This window comes from Staurois parvus, unplaced genomic scaffold, assembly GCF_062004578.1.
Source record: "Staurois parvus isolate SC_StPar_1 unplaced genomic scaffold, SC_StPar_1.0 ptg000439l, whole genome shotgun sequence".
Classification (NCBI taxonomy): Eukaryota; Metazoa; Chordata; class Amphibia; order Anura; family Ranidae; genus Staurois; species Staurois parvus.
In genome coordinates, this window is record NW_028318235.1 from 9,329,514 (window position 1) to 9,355,917 (window position 26,404).

At 39.0% G+C, this 26,404-nt stretch overlaps 1 protein-coding gene across 2 annotated transcripts in view; it reads left to right on the top strand.

Annotated features, from left to right (window-relative positions):
- The window catches only part of CRTC1 (CREB regulated transcription coactivator 1), a 222,764-nt gene that overhangs the window by 95,814 nt on the left and 100,546 nt on the right, over positions 1-26,404 (top strand). For both annotated transcript variants that reach the window (XM_089687919.1, XM_089687920.1), the window contains exons 5-8: positions 17,965-18,059; positions 20,735-20,820; positions 21,883-21,926; positions 24,593-24,813. In XM_089687919.1, the coding sequence (XP_089544045.1) occupies positions 17,965-18,059; positions 20,735-20,820; positions 21,883-21,926; positions 24,593-24,813 (446 nt within the window). The remainder of the gene's footprint in view (positions 1-17,964; positions 18,060-20,734; positions 20,821-21,882; positions 21,927-24,592; positions 24,814-26,404) is intronic.

The window sequence follows — 26,404 nt, forward strand, 5'->3', positions numbered from 1 at the left end:
TTTTTCTTTTCTTTGCTTTCCTGATTACTTTCCTCCTTCTACTTCACCCTTTCCTTCTTTTCTGGTTGTTTTCTAACCATGCCTTTTTGAGCCCTTGTTGGGGGGGCATCCTTAAGGGGGGGCCCTCTGCAATGACAGTAACTTCGCCCTGGGGTTATGGTCACCTTTTTGTTGATTGTAACCAGTTACCATCCCTATGGCTTTATGTTGCCTGATATTGGCTATACTGCATATGGTTTTCGCTGGTTCTTATTCAATACCTGGCCCCTGCATGGGCAATTTATGAGCATGTCTTGTGCTTGTTGAGCCACAATAAATAACATTAAAACAGAAAAAACAAATATGATCTAAAAACCTGTGGGGATCATTTTGGTGATGAACTGTTAAATGAAGATTCAAATAAAATTTTAACTTCTTTAATTCTTTCCAAAGCTCTTTCCAGAGCCAAAGCTCTTTCAGCTGTACTTCTGTGGATCACAAGAGTGCAGTAAGTTGTGCACTCCTCTGACATTTTTTTCAGCCTTTGTCAGCTGTTGTCATTCAGCCGGTCTAAGTTGGGGAAAGATCCCGACTTTAAAGTCGGGATCCACCCCAGAGTCTGGAGCGGCGCCTGGCTCCGCCTGTCAGCAATCTGCTGAGAGCCTGAGCCAACTATTTCCTCCCCCTCCACAGCTGTGAGCGCGGGTGTGGCTGAGCAGACAGTGGTGACTGACAGTCACCGCGCTCTGCTCAGAGAGGCTCTGAGAACTCCGTGATCAGCGGTCATGTGATTGCTGAGTTCTCACAATTAGAGTCGGCGGAGGACAGATGCAGCATCGGACCAATGCTGCATCCATCTTGGTAAGTATAATTTGGGGGATACTTCTTTTTATAGCTTTTAGTATTTGAAAAACAATTCTTGTGAGCTAGAAATTTTATATCCCTCCAATTTGTTTCAGGGCTTTTCTACTATTGGAAGTTTTGCTTTATGCTTTATTTACATGGCATGCCCGACGTTGACTGCTGTACCCCAATGGTGATTTAAAATAAACCATGAGAGAGCCATCATTTGGCTGCTATTGATGACCACCTCTTTAAAATTCTAGGTGGCCTGGCTGTTACATGAGCACATTTGCTTTAATATTTTGAGTTACTGACTTATATTGATCAGGTTGCTAAAATATTAATTATTCTGATAAGGTACAGGGGTTAGACAAAAAATGGAAACCCTACATGATTTGCAGGTGTGAAAGTAACAACATGTTTTACGTTGAAAATAGAAGTAACATTCTTTTGCTTCCACTGTGTGATGAGACACCTAGCTAACAGGTGGGAAGCCTCACTTTCATATTCACTGCGTGCGCTGCTAGTAATACGGAGTCATGTCAGAGGTGACTGAGTCTCAGAGGGCAACTTGTTGGTGCTGCTCACTCAGCTGGTGCATCTGTGACTGTAGTTACCAGTTTATTTGAGGTATTGGGAGGTACAGTATCAAAGGTTAAGATGGCATATACAGTTTCTGGGAAAATGTCTGATAAGTATAGACATGGTCAATGTGGTCTACTGACCAAAAGTAACAAAAGTGTAGGATTGTCACCAGGAATAGGAAAACAAGTGCTGCAAAAGTGACTGTAGAGCTCAAACTGTCTTCACGGGTTTGTCCAACCTCTGTATTTGTATGCTTTTGATGTGTTAGTGGCTCATAGTATTGAAACAAAAGGAGTGAAATTAAAGGCAGGCAACTAGCTTTTTCATTTCCCCCCCCCCCTTTTTATTTGCATGTTTGCAGGTCTCCTGACTTACTCTTTGCATTCAATTTGAAGTTGCTCCTTTGGTGCTTCCCATGCTATTTCTGCGCTAGAGACCTGGTTGGCCAAAACAGTACTGTCCACAATTAGTTTTTATGGTTCGCCTCTTGCTTTTTATTAATTTATTGCGCCACTGCACCCAAATAAATCGTACGTCCCTTTTTTTTTTTTTTTTTTTTCCCCCATGAATAGCTTTCTTTTGGTGGTATTTGATCGCCTGTGCGGGGTTTTTTTTTTTGCGCTATAAAAAAGGGTGACTGACAATTTTGAGAAAAAAAAAATTTTTCACTTTGCTATTAAACCTGTCCAGTAAAAACAAAAAAATAAAATTTCATCATAACTTTAGGCCAAGATGTATTCTGCTACATGTCTTTGCTAAAAAAAAAAAAAAAATCCCAATACGTGTAAATAATTGGTCTACGTAAAAATCCCACTATATTTACCGCAGTTTGTAAATGCTATAAGCATTTACAAACTGAGGTGTATATATACTGGGATATATTTAGTAATGGCGGCGGTCAATGACTTATAGTGGGACTGCAGCGGGCATTCTGACACTGGGGGGAACGAACATCCACAGTGAACCAATACAGTGATCAGTGCTAATAAAAATCACTAACACTGTGCTAATGACACTGAGTAGGAAGAGGTTAACCTGTATGGCGATCAAAGGGTTAACTGTGTGCTGTTTTACTGTGTTCTGTGTTAGTGCATTCAACTGTAAGCACACTGCTTTGTATGGCTCTGCTATGCACAGCCATACAAAGCAGTGTGCAGGAGCCGTCGGGAGAGAACTGTATTGATTCCATACAGTTCTCCCTCCGTTAATAATGCTTGGCGGTGACCGGGTGCCGGCGAGTAATCACCGGCCAGGACCCGGTGATTGACAGCCGAGGCCGCGAATAGTGTGCTTGCCCCCTACCCAGAAATGCAAAATCTTGTATATATGTGATTTTGCGCCCCCTGCCACCCTGTAGCAATATATCTGCTATAGGGCGGCAGGAAAGCTGTTAAAGATTAACTCCAGGATAAGCAATTCTGTCTAAATACAAGTCATTTATATGCTTCTTTGAATTATGATGTGCTTTGTGTATTTGTGCAGTAATCCAATGTGAAACTTTGCCTCTGTGCACTAGCTAAAGGCAGTTCATGACTGCTGTGTCTCCTTGTGCAGGGTGACTGGTCTTGTTTACGCCCTCCCCCGTAACTTTCTACAGGCAGCCTGTAGTGGGTTTAGCTTCCTGGACCTCTTCCACATCTCTGCACAGGCTATGTACAGTATAGTGATGTCAGTTACTTTTACAAGGTAATATCTGGGTTTGCAAAGGCATTTGGTACACAGTAGTTTTATATCATTTTTGTGGATATTGCTAATTATTAAATTAGAGTTTTTGCCAAGAGCTCAGCTTTAAGAGGTATTTACATTGGTTGTTTATACAACCTTTTAGGTCGCATATTAACCTTTTCTTATGTGGGCAAGAGAAATTGTAAGTCAGACAAAAAAAAAAGGCAAAATCTTTGCACAATTTTAAAAGCACTTAGTGTTTCAGTGGTTTAATGTTTGTACGTGTTTCTATAAAACAATCCTGTGAGTGTAATCTATAAATACGAAGGTGGAAAAAGCCCATTAGGTTGAAACTAGTTCTCCATTTTAGAGTTGTTGAATTATATGCTTAAGTACCACATGCTGTCTTAAGTGTGTTGTCAACTTGAGAAAGTTGCAGTCCTCAGTGTGGTACTTGAGTTGCATACAGAGTAATTTTGCTTGTAAAGATGTTCTGGAAAAAAATCCAGTTTTGTGCCTTTTAGTTACTCAAGTCTGTATCGCAATGCTAACTTGGCAGTAGAGCACTGCAGAGCAGTACAGTCCTTGTATATTTAATTTATGGTACACAGGTGTATAGGGATAGAGATGTTCCTTACTATATCCTACATCATAATTATAATAAATTAACAATAAGAGTGTTCAATTGAGTTAATATATATATATATATATATATATATATATATATCTTAGATTAAGGTATATTATATGAGACATGGCTATTATTGCTAGCATACTTTGATAAATATATATACAGTGGGGATCGAAAGTTTGGGCACCCCAGCTAAAAATTTGTATTAATGTGCATAAAGAAGCCAAGGAAAGATGGAAAAATCTCCAAAAGGCATCAAATTACAGATTAGACATTCTTATAATATGTCAACAAAAGTTAGATTTTATTTCCATCATTTACACTTTCAAAATAACAGAAAACAAAAAAATGGCGTCTGCAAAAGTTTGGGCACCCTGCAGAATTTATAGCATGCACTGCCCCCTTTGGCAAGTATCACAGCTTGTAAACACTTTTTGTAGCCAGCCAAGAGTCTTTCAATTCTTGTTTGAGGTATCTTTGCCCATTCTTCCTTACAAAAGTCTTCCAGTTCTTTGAGATTTCTGGGCTGTCTGTCACGCACTGCTCTTTTAAGGTCTATCCATAGATTTTCAATTATGTTGAGGTCAGGAGATTGTGAAGGCCATGGCAAAACCTTCAGTTTACGCCTCTTGATGTAATCCCCCGTGGATTTCGAGGTGTGTTTAGGATCATTATCCATTTGTAGAAGCCATCCTCTCTTTAACTTCAGCTTTTTCACAGATGGCATCAAGTTACCATCCAAAATTTTGCTGAAATTTTATTGAATCCATTTTTCCTTCTACTCGTGAGATGTTCCCTGTGCGACTGGCTGCAACACAACCCCAAAGCATGATTGATCCAACCCCATGCTTAACAGTTGGACAGAGGTTCTTTTCATTAAATTCTGTGCCCCTTCTTCTCCAAACGTACCTTTACTCATTCCGGCCAAAAAGTTCAATTTTAACCTCATCTGTCCACAGAACTTGTTTCCAAAATGCATCAAGCTTGTCTATATGTTCATTTGCAAAGTTCAAACGATGATTTTTGTGGAGAGGACATAGAAGAGGTTTTCTTCTGATGACTCTTCCATGAAGACCATATTTGTACAAGTATCTCTTTATAGTGGAATAGTGTACCACAACTCCAGTGTCTGCCAGATCTTTTTGGAGGGATCGTGCAGTCATACGTGGGTTTTGAATTGTTTTTCTCACAGTCCTGCGAGCTGTTCTGTCTGATATTTTTCTTGGTCTTCCAGATGTTGCTTTAACTTCCACTGTTCCTGATGACTGCCATTTCTTAATTACATTCCGAACAGAGGATATTGACATCTGAAAACGCTTTGCTATCTTCTTATAGCCTTCTCCTGCTTTGTGAGCGTCAACTATTTTCAGTTTCAGTTTTCTAGACAACTGCTTAGAAGAACCCATGGTGCTGATTGTTGGGGCAAGGTCAGATGAGTCTGGGCATTTAAAACCTTTGAGATTGACATCACCTGGTCTTCCCAGACGATGATTAAGAGCAATCCATGACACTGGCAGGTCTCAGCTTTGCAAAGGGGGCAGTGCATGCTATAAATTCTGCAGGGTGGCCAAACTTTTGCAGACGCCATTTTTTTGTTTTCTGTTATTTTGAAAGTGTAAATGATGGAAATAAAATCTAACATTATTATTATTTAGACATAAGAATGTCTAATCTGTAATTTGATGCCTTTTGGAGATTTTTCCATCTTTCCTTGGCTTGTTTATGCACATTTAATACAAATTTTTAGCTGGGGTGCCCAAACTTTCGATCCCCACTGTATATATATATGTGTGTGTGTGTGTGTGTGTATATGTGTATATATATATATATATATATATATATATATATTGTGTGTGTGTGTGTGTATATATATATATATATATATATATATGTGTGTGTATATATATATTTATTATCATATTCCATTAGCAGCTAAAATGGCTTCTGCCTTCTGCTGCTAAAAAGGCTTTTAATTGATGTTTTTGTAAGTTGTTAGACTGCTGCAGTAATGATGAATGTTTGATACAGTGTCTCGACAAGTTGTTACAGATACAAGCTAAAGTGTAACTGATCAGCATAAAGGTGGGCAGCCAGCCATGAAGAACCATATAAGAAAATGTGGACTGTAATTTAATCAGAGCATCTGATGGGCAGGGCATGGGTGCTCTCATACAATTGTATTATCGCTAATAAATCTATGATTCGGAGCTCTCGTCTACAAGGTTATTTATTTCAGGTGTAAAGCCGTGAAATCCCTAAACACAGGGGTTCCTCTATAAATCAGGGGTGTGGAAATTTTGGAAAAAACTACTTGTCCAGGGACTAAATTTTAGTTTCCCAATCTAATTGTCCCTCATGACAATCTACTTGTTCAGATAAATACATTTTGATCAAAACCGTATTTAAATCTGAGGTGCTTTTAGGAATGTCTGGGGCTTTTATAAAAATGGGTTTAATGGTGACTTAAATGTTAACCACATCACACCTGCGACTGCGGGCGGTAGCTGCAGGCAAAGCGACGTACCTGTCTCTGCTTTTCCGGGTTTAGAGTGCCCCCCCATGCTGTCATTCGCTGCAGGAGATGATTGTCAGTAGGTCTCGGCCAGTGATTTCGGCCGAGACTGCCGATCTCATACAGCTAATGGAGATGCAGAGCTGTGCCTGTATTTGTAAATACAGGCACAGGATCTAGCTGGTTCTTCTCGCCCTGGAACCATTTTGTTCCAGAGAGAGAAGAAAGACATTTCACCCGAGTAAAAGCAGCACACTACCCACACACTAGATAGACATTTTAACCCTTTGATTGCCCCCCCTGTCACCCTGCCAGTGCCATTAGTACAGTGTCAGTGTACAGTATTTTTCACTGATCACTGTATTAGTGCCACTAGTGACTTCGGTGTCAGGGTCAGTTAGCGTCCCTCCCAACTTGGGTCAGCTAGCGTTAGATTGCCCACATACTATCGCACTCACGCTATAAGTCGCTGATCACCGTCATTCGGATCAATATATTGATCACGAACAAAACTATACCAGTGCACCTTAGTATTAGTGTCCCCAAAAACGCAGTGTTAGCAGGATCATCCCCATTCGCTGCCTGCACTAGCGTTTAGCCCCTCCACTCTCCCCCACCTCTAACAAGAAGTGCAGTGTCAGTATAATTTCTGATCACTGTCACCTGTAATACATTGCACACAGAACCGCAGTGTTCGCAGAATCAGGCCTGATCTCTGCCAGCATTAGCAGGTTAATTTTATTGGTAGCGGTTCAAACAGCCCCTGACAGTCAGGTGCTCTCTTTCCCATGAGTCACACTAGATACCTTTTTAAATTTAGAGCCCAAAATGTCCAACCAAATGTACACTAGTGAAGAGGCCTACAGGATTCTGAGCATGTCAGGAGAGAGCGAAAGGGAAGACTCCCTGACGCAATCCGCCTCAGAATACGAACCTGTAGAAAGCAGCGCCACCCTGGAGATGAGGTCCCTGTTAAGATCAGGCGTACCCGACACCATGAAGCTGAAGTGCTAGGATCGCATAACTTGTCTCCATATGCACAAGAGTGCCAGTACTAGTGCCTCACTACCTTTTGGTGAACTGGCAAGCACAGCAGCCTAGTATATCCTGGTTTTATTTTATACCAGCACTGCAGTATCACTTGGTGATGTGGCGAGTCCCATAAGTGCAGTACAAGTTGGTGCGGTGGAAAGCACAAGTAGTGTTCCACAGTCACCACGAATTTGCACACAGGCCCCTAGTGTCCTACCGGACGTGCTTGCAAATCCTGATTGGCAGAGCCCACAGATTCTGCAGCACCTATACTCCCCAACCCCCCCCTTAATCGCTGGTTGGGCTGTGAATGGGGGATTCACGGCCCAAACTGGAATTCAGGTGGAAACTGCAAATTTACGTACAAGCTTGGAATTGGCTCATATGGCACCATGCGACCTAATCGCCGGGGCTTCCCCCAACAGCTTGTTAATACCAAACTTAAAAAGGGGGAGAAAGCCTGCTTGAGGAATGATGAATTGCTCACCGTGAAGTGGAAGGACAAACTGGATGTTTTCATCCTGTCTTCCTTTTTTTTTTTTCTTTTTTTTTTTTTTTTTATATATATTCATTTTCCATATAAAATACATGTTCCATCATTACTCTCAGATAACATACAAAACCATCAGTTATATCGCTTTCTTTCTTTATTCCCATTACCCCCCCCCAAAGTAAAACCACCCACTCTGCATTCCTCCATTACACCTTTTCCTAAGTAAGGGGTACTTTCACATATCCCACTCTACTGCTTCATAATATTTCACATTGGACACAAAATCTTCCCATTTTCCCTACCTCCTGTAATATAACCCCATCGTCTTCTTGCATATAATACAGTTTCTCCATCTTATATATCTGATTCACTCTTTCCACCCAATCCTCTTCTCTCGGCACCTCTGAGCTATGCCAAAACTTAGGTATCAGACCCTTTGCCGCATTTAGATAGTACCATATACCCGAATCCTTATATTTGTTCACTGATAGCTCTGTACTATGTAATAGACACAACTCTGGATCCAATCCTAACTTTATCCCAGAAATTATCCCAATCAAATAAACCACTGTCTCCCAAAAACCTTGAATCTTTGGGCACTCCCACCATATGTGATGTAACATACCTATCTTTCCACACCCCCGCCAACACTCTGGTGTATTCTCCCCACTCATCTTATATTCAACGTTCGATGAAATGTGCCATCTTGGTAAACACTTATAGTTTACCTCCACCTCTCTCATGCTTACGTTCTCATGTGTTAGTCTATATATTTTCCTCTGTTTTTCTTCATCTATCTCTATTCCCAAATCCCTTTCCCGTTTTACTATGTACATTGGCTTTGTGTGTGTGTGTGTGTGTCTAACTCAGTGAGAATCTTCTAAACTTTTGCCGTGCCCCGTTTCCCATCTCCACGTGATTCCAACAACCTCTCAAACAAATTCCAATCCTTTCTCAATCTCAAAGGTTTCGGAAGACTCCCGACAAAGTGTTTTAATTGGTGATATCTCCACTCATCTATCTTAATAAAAAGTTCCCTTTTGTCCTTTTTCAAATCCTTAAGTGTTCTCAATTCCTGCCCTTCCATAATATCCCTCAGTTAAATATCCTCCTTTTTAAACCATTTTCCTGTGCTCTCCTCCCTACCTGGAGGGAAATACTCCGTGTTCCTCAGTGACATTAATTGTGAATTAAAATCTCATTTCATAAGCTTGTGCAGTTTATCCCAAACCTTTAAAACATTTAATGTATAAACACTCGTGGTATCTTTTAATCCTCTGTTGTGCTGGTACCCATATGATTTTACTCAAGTTAACGCTGCTTAATTCATTTTCATTTTTGACCCACCTTTTCCCCTCTGGATTGTGTGTCCAGTCATAAATTCTTGCTAGAACTACTGCTCTATAATACCTCTTAAAATCTGGCACTCCCAATCCTCCCTTCTCTTTATTTCTACTCAACATCATAAGATATTCTAGGTTTTTTATTTTTCCATATATATCTTAACATCTTTTTAATTACCTTAAAAAAAACCTCGAAGTTTAATTGGGATCATCTGGAATATATATATAGGATTTTAGGTACAATTACCATTTTTATCAGATTTATGTGCCCTATCCAAGACGGGTTACCTCCTCCCAATTTCTTTAGTTCCTCCTTAATATATTTTAAAAGTGAGATATAATTTAACTTATACAAGTTCGTATATGAAGCAGTGAGTTTAACCCCTAGATTTATCTTTCTATATAAAAGGGAATTCTTTTTGTATCTTTTTCTTTTTCACTATTTGGAAGATTTAAATTTAAGATCTCAGTTTTTGTTTGGTTGATTTTCAGATTTGATAACTCCCCATAATCCTTTAGGCTCTTCATTAAATTTTGGAGTGTTATCCTAGGATTCCCCACATAGAACAACAAGTCGTCCGCAAAGGCAGCCACTTTATGTTCAATTCCTCCTATCTGTATTCCTTTTATGTCCATGTTTTTCCTAATTGTTGCCAGTAAAGGTTCCAATGACAATACATACAACAATGGGGACAATGGGCATCCCTGTCTTCTTCCATTTGACATCCCAATAGGTTCCGACCTCTCTCCGTTAACCAAAATAACCGCGGAGGGCTCTCTATACAATTTTCCTATCCATTCTCTCATTCTAACTCCCAATCCTAGAGTCTTCAGAGTGTCCATCATGAAGCTTCAATCTACTCTATCGAATGCCTTTTCAGCATCGATTGAAGGCACCACCGCCGGAGTTTTCCCCTTCCTAGCTTTCTGGATAAGCAACAATGTTCTCAACCCATTGTCTCTACCCTCCCTCCCTGGTACAAATCCCACCTGGTCCGCCTGGATCCATTCTGGCATTAAATCTTTCAACCGATTTGCTAAAACCTTTGCATATAACTTATTGTCTATGTGCAAAAGTGAGATTGGTCTATAGCTAGAGCACTGAGAAGCATCTTTCCCTTCCTTTTGAATAAGCACCACATGGGCCTGTAAAGATTCTCACCTCATCTCCATCTCCCCACCTAGGGCGTTCATATATTTCTTCAATTTCGGTATTAACAATTCACTATATTTTTTATAGTACCTAGCAGTATAACCATATGGGCCTGGGCTTTTCCCCGTCATGGTACTTTTTAATGCTTTTATTTCTAACCCCTCGTGTACTGTTTGTAGTTGCTGTACTGTTTCATGTATTGTCCCCCCCTCTATTGTACAGCGCTGAGCAAACCCTTTGGCGCTATATAAAGTCGATGTAATAATATTTCCTCCGTAATTTCTAAATCAAGGGAATTCAGTTGATCTTCACTTAACTTCGATAGTCCTGCATTTTTTAGATATACCCTTTTTTCTCTACTCGCATTTCCACTTTTATTTACTGATTCCTGGTAAGTAATATTATACAGCTTGCTATAATATTCTTTAAACACCTTGGTGATCTCTTTAGTAGAATAAACAGTTTCTCCCTTGGGGTTTCTTATTTTTTCTATAGAATTCCTGTTTTTCTTTTTCCTCAAGGCTCTCATTAAATATTTTCCTGGTCTATTTCCCCATCTATACCTCTCGCTTGCTACTTTATTAAAAACTCTTCTCCTCTCCTCTTCCATCAGTATCTCTAGTTCTTCTTTCTTTTTTGTTACCTTCTGTCTTATCTCTTTTGTTCTATTTTTATATATCTGCTCCAGGTCTAATATTTCTTTTAACAGCCCAGTAAGTTTCTCTCTTCTTTCCCTTTTCTTTTTTGCCCCGGATGCGATCAATATACCTCTTATATAGGCCTTATGGGACTCCCATACTGTAGCCACTGACACTCCCCCTGTCTCATTCTCCTGAAAAAATCTTTCAATCTCTTCCCGAAACTTCTGATCAATCTCCTGATCCAGGAGAAGAGCCTCATTCAACTTCTAACCTATACCACCTGTCAACCGCCTCCCCCACCCAAATTTCAATGTAACAGGGGCATGGTCTGAGAGAGACATTGCCTCTATTTCTACTTTAGCCACCATCTCAATAAGTTGATGGTCAACCAATATATAGTCCAATCTCGAGTACATCTCGTGTGCATTAGAGAAGAAGGTATAGTCTCTCTCTTTTCCATGTATTATTTGCCAAATATCCACCAGTTGGCACTCATGCATCACCTTCTTTAAAGTTCTCAGAGACCCTCTCGCTGCGCAGAGGAGGTTGTATCCATTTGTGGATCCGTACAGAAATTCAAATCCCCTGCCACTATCAAGCGCCCCTTTTTGAAGGCCATCAATTTTCTCAAAACACCTTTCAAATATAACTCCGGTCTCTTATTTGGGCAATAAATATTCACAATTGTACATTCCATCTCTTGCAATCTACCTCTCAAAAACAAAAATCTCCCCTCAGGATCTATTTCTCTCTCCTCCAACTCAAGCCTTATGGTTTTTGCAAACCCTATTGCTACTTCCTTAGTTCTCTTAATTGGGGAATCTGCGTAAAACCATGTTGGGTAGTTTCTAGAATTCAACTTAATATTTGACTTAATCTCAAGATGTGTCTCCTGCCAAAAGACCACCGAAGCTTCTCTATGTTGCAACTCCTTGAATAGCTTGAATCTTTTCCCAGGACAATTCAACCCATTTACATTATATGTTATAAACCGTAGATCTTCCATACTTTTGTCTCCTTTTTTTTTCTCCTCAACCTCCTCTTTTCCACCCTCAATTCCCTTATACTTCCCTTCCTTATGCAGATTGTTAACTTTAATACTCCCTCCTCATTCCCTCCCATCCACCCTCCCCTATTACTCCCTTCCCATCCCACTCCCCTCCCAATACCCACCCCCTTACTGCCCTGCTACTCATTTCCCAAACCATTCCCCCCCCCACCCAAACCCCCCCCCCCTTTTACTACCCAACCCATTTTTAGGCCTCTAAGTTGCCTACTAATCATTTGTGGGTCTATACCCACCATTGACTTAAACCTTGGGGCTGAACTCCTCCCATGAACGGCTCTCCCTCTTTTCAACCTCCCCAACTACCCTCCATCTATCTGTTTATTTCTATTAACTTTAATTTTCACGGTGCGTTTGAGGAAAAAAAAAAACCCACGGATCTCCAAAGGAAACGCTATAAGGAGGAAGAATTAGAGAGGGGACAGAGAGAAGGAAAAAAAAAATCATCCTGTCTTCCATTCACGCAGATGCGACAGTCCAAATTAACACGGTATCTGGTGTTGAGAAACCCCTCTGTGTCCACGACTATAACCTTAACATGGGAGGGGTGGACTTCAACGAACAAATGATAAATCCGTACCTAGATTCCTGGAAAGCTTGACACTGGTACAAAAGGTGTCTATTTCAATTGGCTATATATAACGCTTTTGTAATTTACAAAGCAACTGGACAAAGTGGATCCTTCCTAAAATTTCAGGAAGAGATCATCACAGCCCTTTTGTATCCAGAAGGTGCTGTGGCTCAATCCTCAAATCCAGATGCAGTTAGCCGGCTGTATGAGAGGCATTTTCCGGATGTACTCTCTGGTACACCAACCCAAAGGTCACCCCCAAAGAAGATGTGTCTGTAGCAAACCCGGAATAAGATGCAACACCTGCTTTTTTTTGTCCCTCCTATCCTGGCCAACCTGGCCTCTGCCTCAAGGACTGCTTCCATCGCAACTATACACTAGTGGACTATTCGTATAGGGCACAGTTCAGGGCACATATTCACCATTTTCACAAAGGGTCTCATGAGATGTTAGGAAACTGTCCATCACATTTTGAGAGACCCGAAACTCAGAGGTTGTTACAAAAAAAAGTTTAAAAAAAACAAATAAAATTAAGTTCTACAATTTTTTAAAAATTCCAAAATAGTTTTTATCAAGTTTTTATTGAGTTGAGTTCTGTTTGTTTTAAATTTTTGATGAAATTTGCGTCGTTTTGGGGATATTTTTTAGGACATAAATGAGAAAATATTGGTTTTTTTTCAACATTTTCAGGTTGTGTTTTTTTTTTTTTTGTTTTTTTTTTTATAGTGCAAAAAAATCCCAAAACACAGGTGATCAAATACCACCGAAAGAAAGCTCCATTTGTGTGGAAAAAAGGACATAAATTTCATTTATGTACAGTATTGCATGACCGCGCAATTGTCATTTAAACTAGTGCAGCGCTGTATAACAGAAAATGGCGTAAATTGCAGTATCTATACCATAGTTTGTAGATGCTATAACTTTCATACAAAGCAATCAATATACACTAATTGGGATTTTTTTTTTTTTTTTTACCAAAAACATGTAGCAGAATACATTTTGGCCTAAATTTATTACTATTCAAAGCAAACTCCTCCATCCATGTCTTCATGCTCTATTTTGTTGAGAAATCACTTTGAAAAACGCCCCCTTAGTATATCTGGCTGTGGCATTCTTGTGTAAGGGCATGTAGCATTTACTTCATGGAATCCATTGGCCTTTAACTCAGACATGCAGGCGTGAAGGCGTGCTTAGCTGAGAAAACCCTTCCTCCAGAAGAAAGAAAATGCCTCTGAGGACTTCTGGGATGTATGACATTCTGGCGTAGGCCAGAAACCAGGAAATGAAGAAATGTATTAAAAAAAAAAAAAAATTCAAACAAGTAAACTATACCTTCCTGTTGATTTTACTAATTGTAGCAGCACGGGGGTTTAATAGTCATTGTTTGAGAGCATTTAGTTCCACTTTAACTGCTTGCTGACCACTCTACACAGTTTGCGCAATTAGGCAAGTTGTATTTTTGAGGATTAATTTGATTAATGAAACACTACAGTGCTTCTAGTCAATCAAAAATATTAATAAACCACAAACCTTAATATTTTGGAAAGTAAAAGTGAGGTTTTGGCTTTCTTAGGAGAATATCTGTGTGCACAAGTATGGGCAACTATTAGTGTGCAGAATTATTTTGCAAGTAAATGAAAATTTTCCCAGCTTACTTATTTGAATTTGTTAAAGTGAGAATAATAGACAACTCGACATTTGCATATAAACATTTCTGACGTTTAAAAAAAAAATCTGTGACCAATATAGCTACCATTATTTTCAATAATGGTCATAAGCCTTACATTCATGGAGTCTGTCAGTTTCTTGATCTGTTGACTATCAACGTTTTGTGAAGCAGCAACCACAGCCTCCCTGACATTGTTCTTGTTCAGAGAGATGTACTGTTTTCCTTCACCGTAAATATCCTATTTTAAGAAGGGACCACAAGTTCTCAATAGGGTTTAGGTCAGGTGAGAAAGAGAGGGCCATTTCATTATTCTTTCATCTTTAAGCCTTTTAATGGCTAGCCATGCAGTGGAGTACTTCGATGCATTCAATGGAGCATAGTCCTGCATAAATATCATGGTGTTCTTGCAAGATGCAGACTTTTTCCCATACCACTGCTTGATGAAAGTGTTTTCTAAAAACTGGCAGTTGGTTTTGAGTCCATCTTCAACATGAAAAGGTCCTCTTTAAGCTCATCTTTAATAATACCAACTCATACCAGTACCCCACCTCCACTTTGCTGGCATCTGAGTCGAAGTGGAGCTCTGTTTCCCATTAGTGGTCCAGCCACAGGCCCATCCATCTGATCTGTCAAGAGTCACTCTCATCTCATCAGTCCATAAAACCTTTTGAAAAAAATCTGTCTTCAGATATTTCTTGGCCCAGTCTTGACATTTTTAACTTGTCTTGTTCAGTGTTGGTCGGGTTTCAGCCTTCCTTACCCTGGCCATGTCTGAGCACTTTGTACTTCTGAGCATTCCAAGTAGGTTGCAGTTCTGGAATATGACAGCATTGAAGAATAATGGGTTCCTGGTAGCTTCATGTTTGATTATCCTCAAATTTTTAGCAATCAGTTTTTTTTTTTTTTTTTTTTAACAAATTTAGATTTTTCAGTTAAATCTCTTTTGGCCCATTTTGCCCTGACGAAAAGAAGCTGCCTAATGATTATGCACACCTTGATATAGTGTTGATCTCCACACCCTCCCTCATTACACAAATACACATCATCTGATATGCTTAAAACCAATAAGTATTCAAGTTTTTACAGCTTGGAGCTGAACAATATGCATAAAATGAAGATTTGCTCAACATACTCGCCTAATAATTGAGCACACAGTGTATTGCAGTTTTGCTGCTACAAGGCGACCACTCTGCCCTGCATTAGGGGGCGTTCGCTGCTTCTGCTGAGATTTGTCACAGCAGAAGCTAATCAACGGGTGCTGGCCAATGGATGATGGCTGGCACCCGCTGATCAGTGTTTATACACACAAGACTGAGCTCTACATTTATAAACAATGCAGAGCTCCATCCTGTCAACGTAGATGTGCTGGATTATGCTCCCCCTGCAATGCTGGAAATAAATTACAGCACATCCCTTAGTAAAATCACAAAACAGATAGTTGGGCACACAGTTAACCCCTTTGATGGCCCTAGTTGTTTAACCCCTTCCCACCCAGTGTCATTAGTACAGTAACAGGGTATATATTTTTAGCACTGATCACTGTATTAATGTAACTGGTTCCCACAAAGTGTCATTGCTAGATTGTCTGCTGCAATATCTCAGTCCTTCTTTAAGTTTCTGATCGCCACTATTACTAGTATAAAAAAAAATATAATACAGGTGTACCTCGGTTTACCAACTCCTCGGTTAATGTAATTTTTGGTTTACGAATGAAAATCCGTTGAAAATAATGCATCAGTTTACACATTTTTTACGTAATATGAAGTGTATGTCTGTGCCAATTTTTAAATGCAATTGCCGGCTTTTTTTTTTTTTTCTCTTCACTATAGCTCACAGAATTAGCTGTCACTTTCCCCGGAAATTAAAGGAAACTGTTTCTTTTAAGAAACTAAAAGGAAACATTGTTTCTTTTAACTCAGGGAAATAAACGAAAAGGAAACTTTCTTTCTTTTAGCTGGGGGGAAAGCGACAGCTGAATCTGAGCTATAGTGAAGGAAAAACAAAGCTGTGATTACATTTAAAAACCGGCACCATAATAAAACAACAAAGACTCTTATCTGAGCAAGCACCTTTTCCCCCACCTGAACCATACCAGATCACATGCCCTCAACATGGGGATGTTAATAAGCCTTATATGTCATCTCTTCCTTTTCTCTATCTCATCTGTGACTTACACTCCCCAATTTGCATAAAATCAAAAAACAAAACAAATTGTCGATTATATTCCAAATTTCTATGAATATATAGTATAAAATATTGTGCTCAAGTGAAAAACGTGCCAAAAATTCATCACCACATGGTAAACCAAATGATCCACCTTCATTTCTATATACTCTTACCCTCACTAGAAAAATTCATCGCTCAGTATCTCCATGTGTTCTTTCTCACACGATCCTCATGTAAGTGTCCTCTTCTTACAAAGTTTTGCTCCCAAAAAGAAAAACTTATATAGTGCCTATATGGTGCCTGGAGGCATTGAATATGCAGATTTATGAATAATGTTTGGTAAGGTGCATGATCTGAAGGGAGAGATGAAGAGCACTATTGGTGGTTGGATTTAGCATGTTTGGTGATAATTATTACAAAAGAGTTTAAATTCAAAGAGGAGGTGGTGTTTTTAAAGACCTATTGCACTATACAAGTTTTTCTTTTTGGAAGCAAAACTTTGTAAGAAAAGAACACTTATGAGGATAGTGTAAGAACACATGGAGATATTGAGCAATGAATATTTCTAGTGAGGGAAAGCGCGTATAGAAATGAAGCTGGATTGTTTGGTTTGGCAAGGTTTTTGACTTATAGTGTGAGCACAATATATATTCATATAAATTTAGAATATATATAATATTTGGGGATTTTGGTGCAAATTGAGGAGAGCAAGTCACAGAGGAGATAGAGAAGAGGAAGAGATAACATCAAGGATCTGGTGAGGGCATAAAGAGATTGGTATCATTATTCATATATGGACGATTAAGATTAAGGGAGACTTTTGTAAGTACTTGTTAAAGACAAAACATGAAAACATAATAGCATCTAAAGTTTGTATTTTGTTTAACTGCTTCTCCACCACACTATAGCCAAAAGACTTACTGTGCGGTTGTCTAGTTCTGGGAGGGCGTCCTTGGATGTCCTCCTAGAACTTCACCCCATAGCACTCCTGGGGAGCAAATTGGGCATGCTCTGTGATCGCTGTGTCCTTTGAACACAGCTGATCACTGATCAAGGTAAAGGACCAGTCACAGCAGCCCATTACCATGTCACAAGTGATCCTTTATAAATTGACTTGCCAGTTATCGGCAGTCCTTTCCTCACATGCTGTGTCTGTGCAAGGAAAGCAGATAACCAACAAGACTGTCAATATATGGTTTACTCAGTCATACAGGGCACTGAGTATCATTGCAGCCCCATCAGTGCAGTCTCATCAGAACACATCAGTGCAGAAGAAGAGTTACTTATTTTCAAAATTTTTGGTCTTTTTCTGTTTACCAAAAAATAAAAAACCCAGTGGTGATTAAATACCACCAAAAGAAAGCTGTTGGATTCAAAGTGCGACAGCACTGAAAGCTGAGAATTGTCCTGGGAAGAAAGGGGGTGAAAGTATCCAGTATTGAAGTGGTTAATGGTTACCATCTGGCTTTTATATTTGACAACAGTTTGTTTTCAGGTAGACTTTGTTGGTTTAGCATCTCTAAAGTCTTTCCCCATATGTTGGTTGCGGTTGCAGAATTTTGCATACATATGTTGTTCCATTTCTAATCCCCCCACTTTGTGTGTATCTTATTAGAACCAATTCAGATTCTGCATTGCATCAAAGTACAATGAATCCCAGTCAGCAAGAGGCTTTCAGTGGAAGTTCTCAGGATATACAGCAGAAAAGAGGTACCTAACACTCTATTGTAGTTTTGTACTTGTCACAAATGTGTTGGAATAATAAAAAAAAAAATTTAAATTTTGATTGGTCTTGATGACAGAATCTTTTAAAATTATCGACTCACCAGTTGCTAAATCATGTCAAATTCAGTCTAGATATTTGTTTCTACCTATTGCAACATTGGTGTTCATGGGGATAGGGAAAGTAAAATCTTGCAATAATTAACAGTCCACTGCCTAGAAGTTAATGCGTGGACTTTGTGAAATCTGAATGCTTGGGATTGTCTACATCTCATCTAAAGGTAAATTTCTTGGATTTTCTGACTAGCAGTTCACTGTGAATTGAAGTTTTGTTTAAAAATAAGAACATGTACAGTTAGGTCCATTATATATTTGGACAGAGGCACCATTTTAGTTTTTTTCAGGTATATATCAAAACATATTCAAGCTATAGTTATATAATGGATATGGGTTGAAATTGCACACACTCTCAGGTTTAATTTGAGGGTAAGTGCATCCAAATTAGAGGAAGGGTTTAGGAATTACAGCTCTTAAGAGTAGCCCCCCCCCCCCTTTTTTTCAAGGGACCAAACGTAATTGGACAATTGAATAAAAAGCTGTTTCATGGCCAGGTGTGGGCTACTCCATTATTTCTTCATCAATTAAGCAGGTAAAAGGTCTGGAGTTGATTCGAAGTGTGGTATTTGCATTTGGAATCCAATGCTGTGAATCTACATCTTGCATTCAAAGGAGCTATCCATGCAAGTGAAACAGGCCATTGTAAGGCTTCAAAAATGAAACCAATCCATCAGAGAGATAGCAGCGGCATTAGTAGTGGCCAAATCTACAGTTTGGTATATTCTGAGGAAAGAAGAACTTGCTGGTCAGCTTATCAACATAAAGGCATGGACGTCCACGGAAGACAATGGTGGTGGATAATCGCAGGAACCTCTCTATGGTAAAGAAAAACCCATTCACAACATCCACACAAGTGAAGGACACTCTCCAGGAGGTGGGCGTATCATTGTCAGAGTCTACAATTGAGAACACTTCACAAGAGCAAATACAGAGGGTTCACCACAAGGTGCAAACCATTCATAAGCCTGAAGAATAGAAAAGCCAGATTAGACTTTGCCAAAAAAAATCTAAAAAAGCTAGACCAGTTCTGGAAAAGCATTCTTTGGGCGGATGAAGCTAAGATTAATCAGTACCAGAATGACGGGAAGAAAAAAGTGTGGAGAAGGCTTGGAACAGCTCATGATCCAAAGCACACCACGTCATCTGTAAAACATGGTGGAGGCAGTGTGATGGCATGGGCATGCATGGCTTCCAGTGGCACTGGGTCATTGGTGTTTATTGATGTGACAGAAAGCAGAAGCAGTCAGATGAACTCTGCAGAATTTAGTGATATACAGTTAGCCCAGATTCAGCCAGATGCAGCAAAGTTGATTGGATGGTTCTTCACAGTACAGATGGACAATGATCCAAAACACACTGCAAAAGCAACCAGGAGCTTTTGAAGGGGAAAAAATGGAATATTCTGCAGTGGCCGAGTCAATAACCTGATATCAACCCAATTGAGCATGCATTTTACTTGCAGCTGCAGTTAGAGCCTGCAAAGCATCAGAAAGGAGGAATCCCAGTCTTTGGTAATGTTCATGGGTTCCTGACTTCAGGCAGTCATTGGCAGTAAAGGATTCTCAACAAAATATTAAAAATGAACATTTTATTTATGATTTTATTCATTTGTCCACTTACATTTGAGCCCCTGAAAATGGAGGGACTGTGTATAAAAATGGTTGCAGTTCCTAAAATTTGTACTTGATATTTGTTCACCCCCTTGAATTAAAGCTGAAAATCTACACTTTAAATTTGGATTGTTTCAATTTAATTTATTCTGGAGCCAAAAGTATGAAAATTGTGCCTGTGTCCAAATATATATGGACCTAACTGTATATGCCAACTGGCTATTTACAGCCAGGTTTGCAAATAAAGTAAGATGATTAGTTGCTATTGGCAACAAGAAATTTTCTCTTTGCCACATTTAAAACAGCTCTCGGCTACGTAGGGAATGTTGGGCTGTTCTGAACAGGTCCTAAAGTGACACTGTTACATCCTTATTCTCCAAACATTATTCATACACATCCACCTTCTGTATGTGATAAAATGTGTTTTTTTCTACTGTGTTTTTGTGCCAATGTCTTTCCTGAGCTCCCAAACCTATTTCACTACACATCCTATAGTTTAATGTTCCCAGTCCATCTCAAGAGCGAGCAAGAGGGGTGGCTACATTTCTACCTTTTGGAACCACGGAAAGTGAATGTAGCCACCCTCTAAAAGGAAGTCTGATCACAGCAGCAAAAAAAAGGTATTTGGAGGAGGCTGAGAGCAATAGAGGGTATTTTCTGAGTTTATGAATACATAACTGAAATGTTTTTTTTTTTTTTAAACCAGAGTTTAGTGTTGCATATATTGGAGCTTTTCCCTTTTCAGATCAGCCTGTCATTTAGACCTAGCAAGGGGATGGTCAAAGCTGCTGCAGGTATATGCTAGCACCCCCAGGTTCCTCTGACTTTTAGCAGCTTGGTTTTTGTTTTTTCCTTCAATACCTTTTCTCTGTAAGCTAAATTGATCAGATGAATGACTGCATATTAATTTTTGTTCATTTTTCTTTAAATATGAAGTCTTGTTGTTGGCTGTTCCTGGAATGGAGGATAGTTCATCTGAAGCAGATAAACCTCTTACTAAACAAGGCTGGGATGCAAAAAAGGTACTTTTTTTTTTAATGTAATGTTTACCTTCATGTACAGTTCACTTTATATATCATTTAACACCTCTGATTCATATGAGTCTTTTCCATTTTCTAAATATCTAAAATTTGTAAACACTTGGTACAAAACTGTGCTGCCCAAGACAGAACCACTCTCAAGACGGGGGTTTGTTTGGGGAAACCTTAGAAAACAATAGGCAGCACTGTCTGAGTGATACAGTTAGCATTTTTTTTTTCCTTTGGGCAAGCCTTCCTAATAACCCCCAAAGTGTGTCACTGTGATCACAAAATATCTGTCAGTGATCAGGAGCCTGCTTCGCCAGCTCCCGTAAATGGTGACCAGAAGTGATGTCTGCAGGGGCGCCAAGTGAGCATACCTCAAGCACAGAACTGCAATGCCAGGTGTTTGCATATGTCTATCAGCCCAGCTTTGAAGCCCACATATATGTGACACGGTGGGAAAGGATTCATTAAAAAAAAAAAAAAAGTATTTTTACATAAAACCTTTTCACTGTGTATGTATATATATGTGTGTGTGTGTGTGTGTGTGTGTATATGTATGTATGTGTGTGTATATATATATATGTATGTATGTATGTATGTATGTATATATATATATATATATATATATATATATATAATTTATTCAAACATGTTCAGTTAGTAACACCGAATTATATCCTTATTTTCAAAATTAATCTATACACATCCACTACCTAATAGCCCTGTAATTTTATATTCTATTAAATCTACCTTATATTTCATACGTCCTCCATGAACTCCCACAACTCTCCCTTTCCTCCCTCGTTTCCACTGTTTGGAACGAGCAGTACACATTAGTTGTGGTCATGCTTGCTACTCTGTTCACACTACAAATACCATAGTCCTTAGAGATAGATCTAGATATATGGATAGAGATATATAATATACAATACATTAAAGAAAAACACTTTAAGTCAGAGTTTAATGTTGTTTTAATTTAGTAGGCATTTTTCCAAGAGCAATTTGTGTTTTTAACAAATAAAATTGAATCATTAGTGCGTTCTTTTTCTAATTCTCTAGACTGGACCTTCGAGGCCTAAGTCTTGTGAAGTCCCTGGTATAAAGTAAGTTGCATGACACTCATTTCCTTTTCTAAGTGTCTTCACTAAAAAGTGCAGTTTGTTTTACCTTGATTTTAAAGCGGTTTGATTTTTTTTTTTTTTACCTGTTAAACTGAGCTCTGGTAGTAAGAGACATATATTTTTTTGTTGCTAAGATTGCATGGAAAATTCTTTTAGGATGAGTGCAACTTTACAAAAAAACACTTCCATCATTTGCTCCCTTTGTAGTCTGTTGAAAGCCCTTGCAAGACTTGCAGATTTAACAGCCTATGAGAGCAGTAGCATAAAAGGATAACTTTTTTTATTTTTTTTATTTTTTTTGAGGCCTAAGGGACAAGATTATTAAAGATTTCTCCAGCCGTGGAAATAAGTTGTATGACTGACTTTGAAGCTAGCTGAAAGCTTGTGTGGGTGGTACACATCTGAAGTAAATACTGAAGTGGTGGAATATTTGAATACTGAGTATTTTGTGTCATGCTTTTTGGCTGCATATCCAGCAGCCTGGGCAGGATAATTAACCTATTTTAAAATAGAATCTAATGCATGAATCACTAGTTTCATATTAATAAAGTGTGCATAACTTTACATTGGTGTTTATTAAGCTTGTTATGGACACTGTTGCAAAATATTTTCCTGGAAATTATCAAATTTTAAAAATACATCTAAATCTGAAGTCTTGCCTATTAATAGGTTGTACTTAACAAAACATTGTTTGGCTTCAACCCAAATGGGTAACTCACTTTGTGAAAACAGAATGATGTGTATTGTATTTGAAACTGCTTGGTGTTTGTTATGGGCATGTTTTATGGGTGGACAACTCTTGAGGTGAATAAAACATGCACATTTGTATCATGCTTGCTTTCTGGACTTCTCCAGAACCTCTCCCATCCTCTGGAGCTCCCAACCTCAGTGTGTCTGGTCAGCCCCCACCCTCTCTGCCTTTAGGCGATCTTTGAAAACTCAATTATTCAGGGAAGCCTTCCCCACCTCCACCTAAGAACTGTACTTGAGTCCTCTCCATCAGATCATCCCCTGCAGCTATCACCTTTTGTACCACCCCCCCCTTCCTTTTAGATTTTAAGCTGCTTCATCAGGGCCCTCCTTTTCCTTCAGTATTGAACTGTATTGTAATTGTACTGTCCCCCTTTATATTGTAAAGCACTGCTCAAACTGTTGGCACTATATAAATCCTGTATAATAATAATGTAGTCAATATGCAAGAGATCTTGGCTAAGCAGATGTCTGTTTGGAACATGTCAGCAAAGCACACCACTTCAGAAGAACAGTGGGGTTTATTTGCTTAAGCTGGAGAGCGCAAAATCAGGCTCACTTTTGCATAGAAACTAATCTGCTTCTAACCTCAGCTTGTTTAAGCTTTGGCAATACAAACTGGAAGCTGATTGGTTGCTATGCAGAAGTGAACCTGATTTTGCGCTCTCCAGCTTTAGTAAATAAACCCTACTCTCTGTAACCAGCTTACACTAGTGCACTTTTTCTTAACATTTTGGCTACCTTCTAATAGTGTGTTACTGAAGACTTGCAGGTGGATTTTTAACACTCCCCACGGTCTGTAATGCCCAAAGTATTTCTCACACCAGCTTACTCCGCAGCTGTTTTAAATTTTTTATTTTAGTGCTTCAGAGCAAACACTACAGAAATGTCCACTGTGTTTTCTCTCTGATGACTTGCACCTTTTATTGAATATAGCGTTCCATCTCGGCTACACCTGGCTCAGATCCTACCCCAGTCCAGAGTTTGCTGGTACAAATAAATGAACTCAAATTACCAAAAGGCATAAATGCCCTGTTTCTTGGACTACAGCAGTTTCACAAACATTCAAGCATAGAGAGTACAATCTGCATCTTGAAACAACACCTTTATAGCTCATTATAAAAAAATATACAGAAAAACAACCATTAAAAAAAAGATGTAATTCAGATTTTATTGTATATATGGTTGAATTTTTGTGAAACTAGTCCTTAGTCCATTGTAGTCTGTTAAACATGGCATTTACAACCTTTGGCAAGTATAGATATTGTCAGGTCACTTTACTGTCATTATTTTTAACAGACTAGAGAAATGTATGATATCTGTTTTTAATGTTCTTTAAGGATCCAGAGATGAAATGCTGCTGTTGAGAGTGTGCTGCTTTTTATTTATTTTTTATTTTTTTTCGAACTATGTCCTGAAGCGGTCTAGCTCTTCTCCAAGGATTCTGTATGCATCCCTCGCTTATGTTGTGCACAACCTTGGGACTAGATAGACTCTGATATTTCTTTGTTTGGTGTATGGTCCTTTCTGATAACACTCTTGTCTTTGATTTACCAGAAAAATTGGTTAACATGAGTGCTTACATAACCATTATGTCAGCATTATGGACCACTTTTCTTTGTGTCTTAGGACACTTAAAATTTAGAGCAGCCCAATGAACTACGCTGACAGCTTTGACATTTGGAATTCTATGTACACTAGTTTGGGTGGACTGCACTCTCTTCTACGTCATAATGGAACAATAGCAACATGGCATTCTGCTCTGGAATTTTTAATGAAAAATACTATTCATGTGTGTTATTTAAATATGCTGTATCTATAACTACAGCATCTTTTGTATGTTTTAAACTGCAGTAAAGTACAGATTTACATATCTTATTTATGTGATTTGTTTTAAGCATTTACCCTTCAAATGACCAGGAGAACACTACAAGCCTCATCCCTGCTGCACACAACACAGGAGGTTCACTGCCTGACCTAACAAATATCCACTTCCCGTCTCCACTACCAATTCCATTAGATCCCGAAGAGTCTACATTCCCAGCTCTGACAAACTCTAACAGTACAGGCAATCTAACAACCAATTTAACTCACCTGGGTATTACCACTGCCAGTCCAGGTAAGCATAATTCAACATATGGGTCTGACCTGTTTTGCATTTTCTAATTCCCATAAATCACATACCTATATTGTACAGTACATGACACAGTTTGTTTTCATAGACCATGGGTAACAAGCAGGCTACCTTCAGATGTTTGGACACTGATAAAAACTTTACTGGAGCTGCCCCTAGGGGTACACTCATATAACCCTGCCCATTAGTTTTTAGCTAGTGTCCTTTAGATGATGGGGCCTGTTCTCCTCTAAACAGTTTTTTTTTTTTTTTCTTTTTTCTTCTAATAAAACAATCAACATCTGACTACTTATTGCCATGGGCAGTCTAGCTGTTTCTGGATCAGTAACCCTTGGTGTCTACCTTGGGTACATGATCCAGACACCAGTATGTGGAGCCAACCTGTAATATTTGCTTTGGGCACAGAATCCTATGTTAGGTGCTCACCTTGGCATTTCGGTGTGCGATGCAAGACCAGGGTCATGGTCCATTTCTATGGCACCAAGAGCCCTTTGTGGGTATGCGTACATAGGATAGGGTTTCCACTGCATCTCTGTGATTCCCTGACCCTTTGGGGTTAGAGTATGTATGCCCAACATTTCATATTCCTGATATGTGCCTGCTGTACCATGTATGTGTATGAAAATGTATCCTGTTCTTTGCATTGCTTCCTTTTATGTGAAATCCCTGGTGTTCCTGCCAGTCCCTCTGCCTTCCTAATTCAAACTGACCACACTAAGTGGGAGAACACAGCATGGTCAGTTCTCTGGCTATACTGAGTCTGCTCTCCTCCAATGATCAGACTTTTACTGACAAAAGCATTTTTTTCCAGAAATGTTTTTAAAAAACAGGAGTGTGGAATATGTTTTTACAATGTTAAATAATATTTCTATGACGTGGTATTTAAACTATTTAACTTGAAGACCTTTCGTGAAAGATTTCTGAAACTTTATGTAATGTCTTTTTTTTGCAAGTTCTCTCAGATCAAAACAAGCAATTCTTGAATACAATTCAAGTAACACTGTTCTTCTCGATGCAGTTTTCAAGTGAAGAGTGAGATTGAGCTCTGCAGTCACTTTTGCGGCAGTTATCTTATTCTGGGTCACAATCCTGCGCTATGTCCGTTTTTTGTCTTTCGGTCAGTTGACCATTTCCGGAAACTGTATATGCTGTCGTAACCTTTTATACTGCTGCTTGCGATACGGCAAATAAATTGGCAGCTTAATCACAGAGGCACCAGCTATGTGGGCACTAACAATTTGTTTTCTTTGAAGCTCAGTAAGCTCTGACAAGAGACTGTACCCATTTACAGTAAAAAGTACAAAATGTCCAAACAAGACTTTGTGCACTCTATTGGTGAATCAAAGCAAGTACATCATGCTTCTGACCACACAGCTGCTACAGGAAGCAATTTTGCAGATCTAGCAGAGCGAAGTGTATAACGCAAACATACCATAAAACCAACTCAGAAGTTCAGAGACAACTATGAAATGACTAGAGATAAGTTCTCCAGCGATTTTTCAGACCTATAGGACAAACCTGCACACTGCATGTCAGTAGTTTCAGATTAACAAAAGAAAAGTAGACCTTAAAGCTA